The sequence below is a fragment of the Solea solea genome, chromosome 9, assembly GCF_958295425.1.
Source record: "Solea solea chromosome 9, fSolSol10.1, whole genome shotgun sequence".
NCBI lineage: Eukaryota > Metazoa > Chordata > Actinopteri > Pleuronectiformes > Soleidae > Solea > Solea solea.
The window spans coordinates 17,072,755-17,087,738 of record NC_081142.1 but is presented as its reverse complement, the minus strand read 5'-3'; the positions used below and the strand labels follow the sequence as shown (position 1 = coordinate 17,087,738).

The following is a 14,984-nucleotide window of genomic DNA, read 5'->3' as shown; positions in this document are numbered from 1 at the left end:
TGTAGAAAAATGTCAGCTCAAGATGGTGGATTCTTTAAAACAAGGTCCCTCTCCTAAAGTTAGTGATGGACAAATAAAAAGTAAATACACATTTAAACTAGAATAAGTCAATATTGATAATTGTCATCATAAATGCAGGTGAATGAAGAATGCTGTTTGTTCTTGAGTGAAAGCTGAAGAAATCGTAAATGTTTTTAATGCATTTATTTTATGGACAGTGTTTCACAGATCATGCAAGGCAATAAAATCCATAGAAAAAGAATAAAATATATTAAAACAATAAACATTTCTGTGAAATAATGTCACAGTTTTCGGCCCCCACTTTGATTGTGTTTGAGGCCCCTGTCTCCCAAAAATAGAGTCAGAAATTCAGAATTCTGATAAAAAAGTCAGAATTGAAAGAAATTCAGAATTCTGATAAAAAAGTCAGAATTGAAAGAAATTCAGAATTCCATGAAAATAGTCTGAATTGTATGGGGGAAAAAGTCAGAATTCTGATTTAAAAAAGTCAGAATTCTGATTTAAAAAAAGTCAGAATTCTGATTTTAAAAAAGGGGAAATTCTGAGGGGAAAAAAAAGTCTGAATTCAAGTCAAAAGTAGGAATTAATAATTTAAGTCAGGCTGTTTTCCATTTGTATTATTATTTGGCCCTTATCCTCTTCCGTAACAGCAACGTAAAGGCTGCAAGTTACTCTGTTTTCTTTTTTTTCTCTCTTTGGAGAAGCTGGCACAATAAAACCCTGATCCATTGATCCAGAGATCCAGGCGCCGGGAGGACTCTGGCGTTTCCACGCCTCCCTCTGCCACCCCCACTGTGGAGAGTCTCCGGCTTACACACACACTCACACACGCTTTGCCAGACTTCCAGGAGTTGGAGCGACAGAGTTCGAGGACGGCACTGGTTCAGCGTTAAAGAAAGGAAAGCAGTAACATATTATTCTGCCACCCGCATGGATTTGTTTTCTTCTCTTCGGCTTTTTCACGGAGCTGCGATGATCTGCGCGGCCGGGGAGTTCGGAGTCTCGCTCGGGAGCGAAAGAGCAAACGCACTCTTCGCTGCAAAGTTGTAAAAGTAGTTTCTCCCCCCTTGAAGATTTTTTTTCTTTTTTTTTCTCTCTTTTAATTTTCCGCCACCAGTTGGGACTCCGTGTTTCTCCAGCCTGCAGAGCCACAGCCATCATGGCGAGGCGGACTGCGGGGGGATCCGTGGCTCTGACGCCGAGTCCGCGCGCTGCTCTGCGGGAGAGGCGGCTCGAGTTTCACCGAGGCTTGTCGTCCTTTTCCTGGATCTTGGTTTTAATCTGCTCGGCTCTTTCTTGTGGATACTGCGGAGCCGAAAGTGAGTTTTCCATCCTGGAGGAAGCGCAAGTCTTGGCCGATCAAATGAAGAAGCTGTCCTCGCAGGAGCTGGGAGTCTTCACCATGCAGGTAACACACACACACACACACACACACACACACACACACACACACAGAGAGAGAGAGAAATGAAGTTAAATCAGTGTTAAATGTGTGTCAAACTGTGAGGAATTCCTGCTGCACTCGGAGCCACAGCGGGGCTTTAGTACATGAAAACCCACCACATGACTGCTGAGGAAGGCCTTTACGGAGAAATGATCCCGACCGGGGGGAACTTTATCAGAAATATTTGTGTTACGAAACAATAAGCTGTGTGGTTGCCAGTTGTTCTTGGCTCAGTCAGGCTACCTTTGAAGTTACGACGCGTTTATAATATGGGACACACCACCATCATCATCATCATCATCATCATGCTGCAGCTTTTCTTCCACCCTCATTATTCCCTAAAATCACCAAAGGTCACACGTATTTTATTTTTCTGCACATTTGATTGTGTTTTGATGAAAAAGGAGGAGCTGTCACCCACACTGAAGCCATGCAGCTGCCTTTCATTCTCCTTCTCTGTCAAAGAGCTGCTGATTGTCATTGTGAGTCAAAGCCTGGTTATACATTTAACAAGAAAACTGGCTTTTTTTAATACAAACACGTGTGTCATCAACGAAGGACAGTGAATCTGTTTTATTGGGGTTGACTGTACCTAGAGAACAGCCTTCAGTAACAAAGAGACCTGACACTGTTTATGATCAAATACACAAGAGGAATCAGAATGACTCTGTCAGCTGGGGTCGGATCCTAATGCTTCCTAATGCTGGTCAATTATTGGGGTGAAGATAATGTCAGAGAACATGTGGAAATGCTCCTCAGACGTTTCCCAGAGCTTTTCTTTCTTGCTATAAGCCATAAAAACGTGACTCACTCTTTTAGAAGTGTTGCTTTCAAACAACAGGTGAGTTGTTTCACCTCTCACTGACATGGTTTTTGACATTGGTGGAGACATTATGCCACGATTTTGACAAGCGGAGTCTCTTCCTGTAAGCCATTATATAACTGTTGACTAATTTAGTTGCTTCACTGATGAGTTGGTGCACACATAAAATGTCAGAGAGGAGAGGGGGAGTGCGCTGCAATTTAAGATTATTTTCTTTTATGGATTAGTCTGTCAATTCATTTAATCCAAAATGTGGAATTAAAAAAAACAAATGTTGATGTTCCCAACCCATAAAATGGCACCATCTGATGTGTTTTGTTGTCCACACATCAAATATATTCAGTTGTTTATGATTTATTTGAGATAATGAGCTAAAAATGTATTTAAACAGGCACTTAGTTAATGAATGAATAGATTAATTGCTGCAGCCCGAGACACAATGGCAACACAGGAGAACCACTCGGTTGCTGTCTGTGTACATATGTGCAGACCAGAGCTGCACCAAATGGCAGGAGGTGCAGGGTGCAGCAGTGCTGGGCTGCTGCTGGGTGTGAGAGGGGGTTGTTTAGCACTTCAGAGGCAAAGGAGCTCACAGGCCCCGAACACAGTGGCGAGGCAGCGGGGGGCCCCGGGCCCCAAATGGTGTTTCATCTTTTCTGCTTCCACACAGAGCTGCCTTCATCCCAGCTCTGGGAGTCGGCTTTGAGGGATTCCTCTGATCCCCCGGATCTGCCTTTGTCACCGTGCGTCTCTGCCCGAGCTTCACTTTGTCTCCCCCCCCCCATTCTCATTTTTCTCCCTCTCTTCATTCGAAGACAAAGAATGAATTGCTGCCCCTTTTTAAATTCCACTCGTCTAATTTTACTATTATTCTACCTGCTGCAAAGCAGATTTCGCAGTTTGTCACTTATCATTTCATTGTGTGTTCATCCGCCCCCCCTCCCCCCCCCCCATATCGTGGGAAACCAGTTGTGAGGCGAACGCGCTGTTCCACGAACTGTGGAAAAAATATGACTTGGCACGGAGCGAATGGGAGTTTTGATTGAAGCGGTACATTCATGAATTTGTGATGGGATGTAAGAGATGCGCGTCCAGTAAAAACACTCTGCATCTGCCATGGAAAACAACTGCAGGAATCTGTCAGCCATGGCGGCTGTGTGGACACCTGCTCTGCTGCTCAGATGTGGCCTGGCTCTCTGTCTGCAGGTGTGATGGTTGAACTGGATTTCACTTTATCTTTCTGCCTCATTAGAGGTTTCCTTCTTTTTTTTGTCCTAAGCAGTGATTTTAAAAAAAAAATGAAAAAATCACAGATTTTAATTTCTTATAGAGTGACAGGAGACGCTTATCGTCTCCTCGTGTTTTCCTTTTTTCGACAGCGAGGCGGCAACGTTCAAAGTTAAAGCATTTCTTTTTTTCCGGGGGACATCTGAAGGGTTTTGTTATCAAGCAAACGTCCCAGCGTGGCCATTTAAACTGTAATTCTAACCCTCTCCACTCCACCCCTCATTCTCCGGCAGATGTGTAATTTGAGGCTTGCCCTGCTTGTGCTGCAGAGTCACTGGGTCAACCTTGTTCAATCTGTCATTGAGTTAGTCAATTGTCTGGGGACGTGTGGGGGGGGAGGGGGCGTGTCTACAGTTGACACTTTGTTTGGGCTGATGGGTCAAAATTTCAAAGCTGTTTTTCAGCATAGTTTCTCACATGTTGAAAAAACAGATTTTTCTGCTGCTGTTGACTACTTGAGTATTAATTTCCTCCCACAGCAATCGCACTGCAGTTTACAGCTAAATTCATCAATGAATATTGGATATTTTCAACGAGGCCACACTTTTCCTGGCTCCAACTTCTAAACTATAAGGATGTAATGTTTCCTGTCAAACATTAATCCTAGCGTTTATATTCTAGAACTGGGTCTCACGTTCTGTGATTTCTGTGTCTGCAGAGTGCTGGTGCACATTTCCGCTGGGGAAAACTTGTCTGGTTTCTTTGCTCCATACATAACACAGAAGTCATTAAAAGGAGTCGTTTTGGTTTGTGGACAGAACGAGACATTTGTGAGAATATCACCGGGAAACAACTATGAACGTTCTTCAACATTTTATGGACCGAACAGGAAAATAATGGACAGATTAATCGATCATGAAAATATTGAGTGAGTGGTCGAGTGATAGAGAAAGAGGAAGCGGCGCAGTTAAGTGTGTGTATAGTGTTCTGTTTTTCATATCCCCCAAACACTCGGTTTACTCCTTTTTTATGTCCCTGTTTAGATGTTGGGTACCGTTGGTTCTCCTTGCACAACCTGAAGCGAGTGTCCATGGTTACCATCTTCTTCGTTGTCTCTGTTTTGTGAAACAAGGATTAGTGACTTCAGTGCACGTTAGTCGAAGGCTCCACGCGCGCTGCCGTGGATGAGTTTAAATGGCAACATTTGCATCACATGGACCACGGATGTGAAAAATATCACTGCCGTTGGGGCTGCAACGTGCCGTGGTATCCATGGTTTGTTACTGTGGAGAAACTCTTGCAGTTCTATAGCGACTCTCGGCTGTTGCTGTGAACACGGGCGCCTCTGATGTTTTACTAATGAGCAGTTGAGGTCTGACATGCTGTGGTTTTAAAGCAGAATGTCTTACATGTAGATCTGGAGCTCATGCTTTGGTCTAAATATGAAATTTGACCTCACTTCCCCTTTCCGTGTTATTAAACATGGGCTCGGTGCCACTCGCGTCATGTGGGAACCAGCCCGGTGCCAGGACCATGGTACCGATTTCCACCAACAGCTACAGCAATATGACATTTAATCCCTTTTTGGTAATGTATAAAAAAAACAACTTGAACATGAAGGTGTGCAGAGTTTGTGAGGAAAGGAAGAGAGCACTCGCTCCCCAGCAATCGCTGGGTTGCAGGTCCAATTCTAAACTGCTCTTACTGAGAGGGTATTAACGCCGTATTGGCTGATTATTTATGAAGGAAGTGTCCCTGTTAGTTTTAAGGGCTTTAAATCATGAGACGTGTGGTTTGTTATTGAGGTTGGCTCGTCCACTATCCCCGGCCCCCTAATTGAATATTGATAGTAATTTGAGGGCAGTGGTGGTTTGTGAAGGAAAAGCGAAAAGTGGGGTAGCTCTGGTATTCTAATTAGGCTGGGATTTTCTGGTTTGGGGTTTGATCCAAGGGCAGCAGAGCCCAGACTCCTGCTTTGTTGTGTTGATTTTTTTTTTTTCCCTTTGCAAACGACAATTTGATTAGGTTTGTCTCACCTACCCGGTCCCTGAGCGGTGTGTCGTCTTTTTTTCTTTTCTTCGCTTCTCTTCACCTCTTTCTTCGCCGGATCCTTTTGCAGACGGCAGCGAGCAGGGTGGAGAAGGGTTTGAGGGTATGCAGCGGGACGTCAGAATGCCTGCTACGTTCTCTGCAGTGCAGCTTCAAAGCCTTCTCGCCTCTCACTGCGTTGCTTACATGGCTGTGTTCTCCAACCGTCGAGAGGCTGCTGTGAGCCTTGCAGGCCTCTCTTCCACATTTCTCATTCTCTCTTTTTGATTGTGAGTCTGTATTTTCCTTTGTGTTGCTCTCCTTCCTTGCAGAATTGGTCCATTTTACCCTCAACATATACATATATAGGTCTAATAATAGGAAATTCTACACAAAATTAGCTTTCTCCGGTCTTCCTTTTGTGTGTATAGAATTTATGTGTGCCAGTGTCCACGATTGCATGGCTCATAATAGGTTTTACATTAAATGGCATGATAATCATTGGAGACTATCTTTATATCTTAATATTCGGCTTTTGTTGCTCGTGATTGCGTTAATATTAATGGTCGTGTGAAATTTAGTGGTGGTGGTGCACATATGAATATAGGGGAAACACTATTTTAAACGAAAAATATTGTGCAAAATGTTCAGTTCTGTATAGTCCTTTGAGGCAGATTTGCTCCTCTGCCCTTTCCCCATTTTTACTGATCCTTTTCTCCACACTGATGATGCTGAGAGGTGTTTTTTTTCACACTCCGTTATTGGAGTCTCACTGTCAAGTTGCTGCTGATTCATACATGTATTATTCTGAGTTTATGTGCAGTGCTCCAGTTTTTTTCAATTATTTATCCCTAGCTGAATTTAAAATGAACACGATAACTAGGCTATAAGCTGCCGTGTACACATAGGACCTTATTTCTAAACCGAACTCTCTTAAAGTTACTGTGTCTCTTTGAAATGAAGGGTTTTAAGTTTATTATGTAAAACAGGCCTCTCACAGCCAAACAGCTGCAACGTCCCACAAGGAGCTCTGCAGTGATTTTTAAACTTGGCTTGAATGTGCGATCAGTCTTCAGAATTCTTGGCCCGTCTTAAAAACCCAGGGAAACGGCCCAGTTCTGTCGACTGTTACCTTTATCTTCCATCACAATGCAGGAGTGAACGGAGCAAAGAGCCATGTTTTTATTAAATGTTGGGCCGCTTGTATGTCTTGGCCCGGGTCCAGGCACCGAGAGGCTCAGGCGCCCCTTTCTCGTCCAACCGCCTCGCACTGCAGTGTCTCCAGCCTTCAAACCAAGCATACACCAGACATGGTAAAGTCCTCAGACTTGTTGGATGAAATGGTGAATTAAACACACTTTTTTAAATTCTTGCATTGAGGCTTGCTGCTCTGTTTTCTTGGTAATCATCATTGAGAAGACTGTGCTCTGTTGTGTTCCAACTGTGTTCCAGACTGAATGTATGGGATGTATGGATTATGGAATTAGATTTGTGTCAATATTTACAAACAAGCAAGCAAAAAAAATACCGATTTAATCATTCAAACATATTGTATTTGATTGTTATAAAATACAAGAAAATACACTTGTTCTTTGTGCTCCCTGATTTGTTGTCCTCAACATCTGACAAAATAATTGTATCTAACGTTTGTCAGATAATAAACGTTAGATACTTACAATTATTTTGTCAGATGTTGACGGGGAAAACTTGGGAACGAGTTCCAGACGGACAGCGACTCCAGCCAATCGGCAGGCAGCTTCCTAAGGCCCGCCCACAAACAAAACACCACGGCGCAAAGAACAAACCAGGGAGCGCAAAGAACAAGTGTATTTCCAAACAATCGAATACAATATTTTTGAATGATTTAATCGATATTTTCTTTTTCTTCTTAAAAAGTGTTGTTTGAAAATATTGACACAAATCTAATTCCGTATGGATTGCCATGAAATTTTGTACGAACAACCATAGTTGCATGGAAGTGACACTGGCAGTGGGGTCATTATCTTAACCTCTGTGTGAACATCACACAGAGGTGTGCATAAGGCAGATATTAAAAGTAAAGCTGTTTTTTAGAGGTCTAGGTGTTATTTTTTGACTAGCTGTGATCTTTAGAAGTCCAGAATAAACAGATGGACCAGAAGTGCTTTGCAGAAAACTGGTCGTCGGTGAAAACATGGTCAAAAGAACCCTTTGACGTAGATTTGAAGATTTGTCTCTTCCAGTTGTTTGTGTGGGTTTTTTGTTTGTTGGAAATGTGCGTGCAGCTCATTTCTGTTTTTTTAATCAAAGATCTTCACATGTCCGTGTTTAACATTTGCCACTCCATCGTCGCTTCATCTTCATTTCAGTGTAGCTCCTGCGTCAGTTAACTTGGTGCAAGATGAAAGGAGGAAAAACGATGCTTTTTCATCTTTTTTTTTTCTTCAGAGCTCTTAGACAACATGACTCATTCATTTCACTCGCGTCCCTTTAATTTCTCTGCCTGTGTTAAGTACAGCCCAGTGCACCGTCTCTTGGCTCCTGCGGGACTGCGGTCAGGATGGAGCATGAAACTGATGTTCTGCTCCTGCTGCACCAGCTGTTGTGGGTTTAACTCTGTCTGTACTGTCATGGCCAGATCACTTATCTGACCACTTTCTGATCCGTTTCCCACATCTCTCGGTTCAACAAGGCTTCTCGCAGTTTGACCTTGAATGAAAATGTTTTTTACAGTTTTTTTGTTTTACCTTTCTGTCTGCTTTTCCTCACTCTCTCTCTGCTTGTACTCTCGTACTGACCTGCCCCGAAATGCCAAGCTCCTGTTAAGAATCTAGACAACAACGCACTCCAAGTGCAATATAGTTAAACATGGTCTGATTAGGGGAAAATAACATTTTTCCCTCTTTAAACATCCTGTACTTATTGTTGAGATAAAGATCAGGATGACACTCACACGGATGCACACGTGTACTCATTTCTGTTTTGATTTGTGATGTAACTTTAAGTCGAGCTTTAGGTCACAGTTCACTGTGTAACAGATTAAAAACAAACTAAACTTTACAAGGAAATAATGATATCTTAAATATAGGAATAGTTGCTAACATTTATGTACATTTTGATAAGGCCCTAGTATCTTCCATGGTGAATGCCATAATCTGCCGACCTGCAGAGGAATAGTAAAAACATTATGGGTACTTAAAAGGCCCCATCAACACGGGTGGGATTTTGATTTTGATTTTGATTTACTTCTGATTCCGGGCCCAAGCGCTCGTGTGAATGCGGATTGTTTTGATCCGAAATGCTTTCAAATGTAAACACAGTAGTATGGATGTAGTCCAATTAACTGGCTGTGTTTAATCAGCTCATTGTCATATTATGAAATGATTCTCCACTTTTCTCCTTGCCTCCTTTCACTCTTTAGCTCCCTTTCCTATTCACGTAGAGAGCGTAAGAGAGAGAGAGAGAGAGAGAAGCTGCCTCTCGCTCTCTCTCTCTCACTCACTCACTCGCACACAGTCACTTCAGCTAAGATGCACTCAATGAAAGAGAGAGAGAACAGGATCTTTATCAGTGATCCAGGCTTTGTGTTCTGTCTCTTCTCCTCCCTTCGGATTCCTGCCAGTGTTACTTGGCTCCAACTGGGTTGACCTGGTGGTGTGAGCCAAGGGACCCCAGGCCACCCCTTAGCAAGTCAGTCCCTTCACTCGCCACAATGGGCAAGACTCAAAATGAACTTTCCCTGAAAGAGAAAGAGAGAAGGGGTGGGGGACATGTGGTGTAGGCAAGGGGTTACTGAGCAAGAAAACCCTTTTGGGAGGGCAAGGAGAGAAGAGGGACAAACTCCCTCCCCCAGACAATAAAAATTTGTAAGGCCCCATCCCCCTCAGTATGCACACACACTCTTGCAGAAGAGGCTTTGCATTCTCGATGAGCAGAGCATTGGAGCTCCTACTGTGTAGAAGTAGCTCAGGCTGTTTTTCATCCCTCTTTTCTCTCTCTCTCTCGCGCTCACACTCTCGCTCTCTGTTACGCCTCTCCCCCGGTGCTCTGCGTTGCATACATAAACCCGCGGTAAACCCAGACTTGAGTTGATGATGAGAAGTGCTGTCTCCAAAGTTGCCCGAAATTTGCAGAATTGTTTTGTTTGTTATTGTGTACGTGTCGTTCCTCTGGGTGAAGACGTGGGCTGTGGGGTTGGGACTTCTTTTTAACCTGCTGTACTTTGGCAATGCTTTAATGACCATAAAGTATCATTATTTCTCAATTACTACATTCGAACATATCAGAGAACCCACCAGTTTCTACGTGTTCAAGTATTCAGTGTGACCTACACTTAACCTTGAACAATAGCACGACCCGCGCTCTCTTAAGCCTTTGTTTATCCCGCAACTTTATGTCGACAAATATCTGCTGTGAAAAAAGTCTATGAACCCAGGTTTATGATGAGAGACATTCCTGAGCAGTGTATGTACACACGTGTGAGCTAAAGTCACATCATTCCAGTCCAAATGCCAACGATCGCAGAACCCGACAGACGTAAAAACAACGTAGCTGGTCGCCCTTGAGACTATTGCACAGTATCAGATAAGAACATTGGTATCTGTCCCGCCGTGATTTCAATTAAGTGTTCATACCTTTTCATATAGAACAGCATGGCAGAATATAAGCTCAGTCAGCACTGCTGCCTTGATCCGGTTTGGCAAAGTGGAAGAGATGATGTGGAAATGCAGCTGTAAGGGTTTCAGCACTGGGATCAAAAGACACCGCTGGTCTTTTACTCGTGCCTCGAACGAGTTGCCGTCTGTCTCTGTTCCTCATCTTCGTCGTCTTCGTTCTTTACCTATTCTTCGGTGTGATTGTGTGCGTTGGTGGTGTTATGTGGTTATGTGTATCCTGTGCCTTTGATGATGACTCTGGAAGCGAGCCGGACTAATGAGTTGATCTGAGACGAGACGAGGCTGGGCAGAAGATGAAAAGAAGATGAAGGTTTTCTTTATTGTCATGGATTTCTGTCTCTACCTACTCTATGTACTCCTGCCTCCACATACAGGACAATATAGACCTACACGCGTAGGGCGACGGCAGCTGTGTTTAGCTATCGGTGTCTCTGAGCGCAGCGATGTGTCTGTGCCAAATAAGTGGCTTATTTGATCCGGACACACTCGGAAGAAATGGAAGACGAGCATTAGGGAAACCAAACGGTCTTTGTGTTAAACATGGATATGGACTGTTTCTCCCGCTGGTGTGTCAACATTAACCCAGATCACTAAGGAGTATGAAGAAGATAAGTCTTATTACGACTGCACAGAGATTTACCTGCACTTCACTTCTTTTGTTTTTCTTCTTATGGGCTTTAAAGTAGAGATTCCCTCTCCATTTTCATTTCAGACACAATAAACAAGCACACTACCCAAATGTTAAGTATAGTATCTCATATTAGATCCCAAAACACATTGAAATTGAGATCATCTTAAATGTTGCCACTCGGTGTGTGGATTGCCTTTGCTACTTCATAGACTGGCCTCTTTCCTTTCTCTCAAACCAGTTGTAAATATCACGATGAGTTTGCTTGCATCACACGGCCATTTTAAAATGAGATTTACATTTAAAAAAAGGTTTTTGTTTGTGTTCCAGATGTCTGATATTAACTATAAGACAACTGGGGCAGAAAGCATGTCATATTTTAAAAAGTCTGGTTGAAATGGTCAAAGGACGAAGACTCCGCTTGAATACATTTTATAAAAAGACATCGAAAGTTATTTGAAAATGTGGAAAAACTTAATTTAATAATTTAATCACTGCCATTTATGGATGTTACCTGTCGTAGTGTCGTCAGTGCGAGAGGTCTAAAGTTGAGTCAATGGTACGGTAAGCTTATATCTGATTTTCTTTATCTTTCCACAAGGCTTTCTTTCCTGTTGCCATCTTGGGCTGATTGGTACGAGGCCAGCTCTCCTCCGTCTGTCTAGCTCAGGTGTTGGCACTGTTTGCCCGCTGGGATTTCTGCTGGCATCTTTTGGCAGTCGTTCAGGACACAAACTCAAACCCCATTTTATGGATTTTATTTTTTTCAGTCTTAAAGTGAATGTTTTCACAGTCAGATTTGCATAAAACACTTTTTTTTTATTTCACCGAATCAGAACATATCATTTCTGTGTTGATGGCTTATGTTTGAATTGAAGTCACACGAGGCATTAATCATTTCCCTTTTGGGGCGCAGGGTTAAGAATACTTCAGCTGTGTGGATGCAGAAGTTGTGAGTGTGCTGGTATTTCACACCCTGTCACATTCTGAACAGTCCTTGGAAGTGAAGCGTGCGCGCCGCTGTTAACCTGCTCTGTTTTCAAGACTGCCAGTCTGAGGCGTGCAGCTGGTGATCGCGAGAACAAAAGCGGATCTCTTACCTTTTTTGGACACGTTAATCCGTCACTGTTACTCGGTCTGTGTGTGAAAGGACTCGTAGACTGTTACTGAGCTCTGTGGGAACATGAACCTGTGTGAAAGTGTGTGAATGTTTTTGTTGTGTGTGTGTGTGTGTACAAGTGAGCTGATTTACATTTGTATTGGGGTTGAGCAATATTATGGTACTGTGGTGTACGTGATGAAATAACAGAAGTTATTATATAGTTAGGGATTGAACAGGATACAGATAAATGTCCTAACGATGCATCTCATCATGAATATTAAAACTTTCAAACATAAGCAAATGCACTAAAATTGAATGTGAGCTACAAATATGTTTTGGATGACCTTTCTTGTTCAATATTGGCAAACCTGCTGGTTACCCGTTCATAGCATAGGCCAAAGTAGTCCTCAGGCTAGCGGTAAATGCCCTGCTGCCCCTGATTGGCTGCCAATAAAATTCATAAATCTTTTTTTTTTTTTTAAATATAAACTATATCAGAGGGGGTGTGGTTCAGGAATTAGAGCCCAAGGTCGGTATAGTTTGATCCCTGGCTCCTCTAGTCTATCGACGAGTCCTCAAGCAAGATACTTAACCCCACGTTGCTCCTAATGGCCGTGCTGGCAGTGTGTGAATGAAGGGTGAATTAGGTTAATGCGCATGTGAATGACAGAACCGTGGCGTAAATTGCTTTGGGTCGTCATCAAAGTATTCGGGATTTTTCGAGCCATTTAATTGGAAATGAACTGTGCTGAGTCGTTGTCGCAGTTGATACAAAAAATAAGGGCTCCGAGTATTTTGTATGTTGTCGTCGTATCACCCTCTCCTACCGCGAGTGTGTGCATATTATTTTGGTTTTTAATGAGGTCCCAAAGTAGGCATTTTGATTGACCGTTGTAGCTGGGAAAGCCAAACGGAGGCTTCCTCTTTGAGCGGAGGTGTCATGTGTCTCCTGCATACATCAGATCTCCTCTCCTCACATTCACGACAGCAGAGCCGCTCAACATTTACATACCAGAAACTTCTGAATGTCCTTGGGGAACGCACTCCCTCTCTCTCTCTCCCTCTCTCTCTCCCCCTCCTTCCCTTGTCTCTGGGTTTGAATGCACTTGCCCTTAAAGCACTGATCGACTCATGAATGTGAATGGGAGACGTTTCCGATGTTTAGACAGCATATGAAGAAGAAAAAAAACGCCTAATGCATATTCAGGTGACATCCCCAACGGGCCTGCCTGCTGTCTTAAGAGCTCAATGTGACACATCTCTGAAGCACAAGCAGTGTTTGTGGTTTGCTCTGGTGTAATTACATGTCAACTGTATATATGATCTATATTTTTATTGTGTGCCTATGGAACAAAGCATTGGATCTTCACCTGGTTTATCGTTGTTGTTTTTTTGCCGCATGCGATCTCATCTCATCTCATCTTGAAATGCCGTGAAAACAACTCTCTGTCTTTGTTCTGTTCTTTACCTTGAATGGGGTTAGGCCTTTCAGGCAGTTTCTTGCTCACGCAGCCCCACCCATCCCCCAGGTGTTGGTTTTAAACGTGTGACACTTCACACCCGAAACGTCCTGTTGAGGAGACCTGAAAAGTGCTTTCACGACTTTCACTAACCCTAACCCTAACCCAGTACAGATGTGAACGGCCCCGGTGTGTCCTGAACACGTCCTCAGGTCCGATCGATATGCTCATTCCTGAACTGCGTGAATGCACTTCGTCCACAGGACGGGGAAGAACCCGCTTCCTCAGCTGACGAGGGTGCCCACATCCAATCGTATGTGGTCCTGGGAGGTGCATCCAGGATTTTAATTCCAAGTGTGAACAGCCCTACTAAAAATGATTTGGCCATAATTGGCTCACTCTGTTCATACCAGGTCTAAGTGGGGACCTATATGTATTTAAAACCACACCCTTTCCTCAGGGAAAGACCCTTAAATGGGACACATTTAAGGGGTTTTGCAGACTTCAGTAGCTTACAAGCTCCACTGCACAGTTCTAGCACAACTCGACTCGGCTCAAGTGTACTTGTTTTTCCATTAGCGATAGTACGTGGTACCTGGTGCTTTTTCTTTTTTTTGAAAGTACCAGGTTCCACGCGAGCTGAGCTGATACTAAAATGTGACGTCGACCGTTAAAAAGACTTAAAACTCCTGAAAACAATTGTCAATCTCCAACATTTACCAAGGACATTTCTTCAATCCCAATATTTAACAGAGGAGTCTGGTGCCGAAAGCCGGCGATCATGAGCTGAATCACAACCCGAACTTATCTTTCTTTATGTTGAAATGGTGTCTGTAAGTTTATGAAGAGTTTCTCTCTGTAACTGTAGACACTGATTGTATGTGTCAGTTACACAACCCCGATGCATTTGTAGCACGGAGAAAAGGAAGATTTGTTTTTATGTGTGTATTTTATGTGTGTACTTTGGCATTGTGGTTTTCCTGCCGCAAGTGAGGGTCACACAACTCATAAACTGCCCTCCTTTTAATTTACTCATGTGAGAAAGCGAGTCTCTGTGTGTGTGTGTGTGTGTGTGTGTGTGTGTGTTTGTGTCGGAGAGCAGTCGTAGAAAGCTGGCAATGTCAGCGGCTCAGGTGTTGGGGAAAATGTTTTCATATTGTGGTGTCTTTAAGCTTGTGTTATTTGACTTTGGACACTTGATGCATCTTGGGTGAAGGTGTCTTCTTTTAAATGAGTTTGCGTTGGGTGGATTTTTGTGCGCTGTCCATGTGCCATGCATCATTTTTATGCGAGTCCACATGGCTGTTCATGAACTTGTATATGTATTTCTATCATTCAGCAAACGCCTGCAACGGCTGATGTTTTCAGCCCTCACCACAGCTCCCGGATTTAATCGGAGGGTCCGTTTGCTTTGGAGGGAAAGAGACCTCTGTGGATAACTCCGCTCCCACTAAAAACCTCCTCAGTGTCTGCATCATAAGTTATAAAGTAACAAGCTGAGCAAACTTTTGCGACAGCTCAGCGCGCAGCTCCTCAGAGAAACACCGATTTTAAACATGGAACTGCTTTGTTTGGTGTTTTAGTTTTTATTTTTTG

At 43.2% G+C, this 14,984-nt stretch overlaps 1 protein-coding gene across 1 annotated transcript in view; it reads left to right on the top strand.

Moving 5' to 3' along the window:
* The first annotated feature begins 750 nt into the window (after positions 1–750).
* The window catches only part of cachd1 (cache domain containing 1), a 72,881-nt gene continuing 58,647 nt past the window's right edge, over positions 751–14,984 (top strand). The window contains exon 1 of the mRNA XM_058638296.1: positions 751–1,429. Coding sequence (XP_058494279.1) covers positions 1,181–1,429 — 249 coding nt within the window. The 5' untranslated portion in view covers positions 751–1,180. The remainder of the gene's footprint in view (positions 1,430–14,984) is intronic.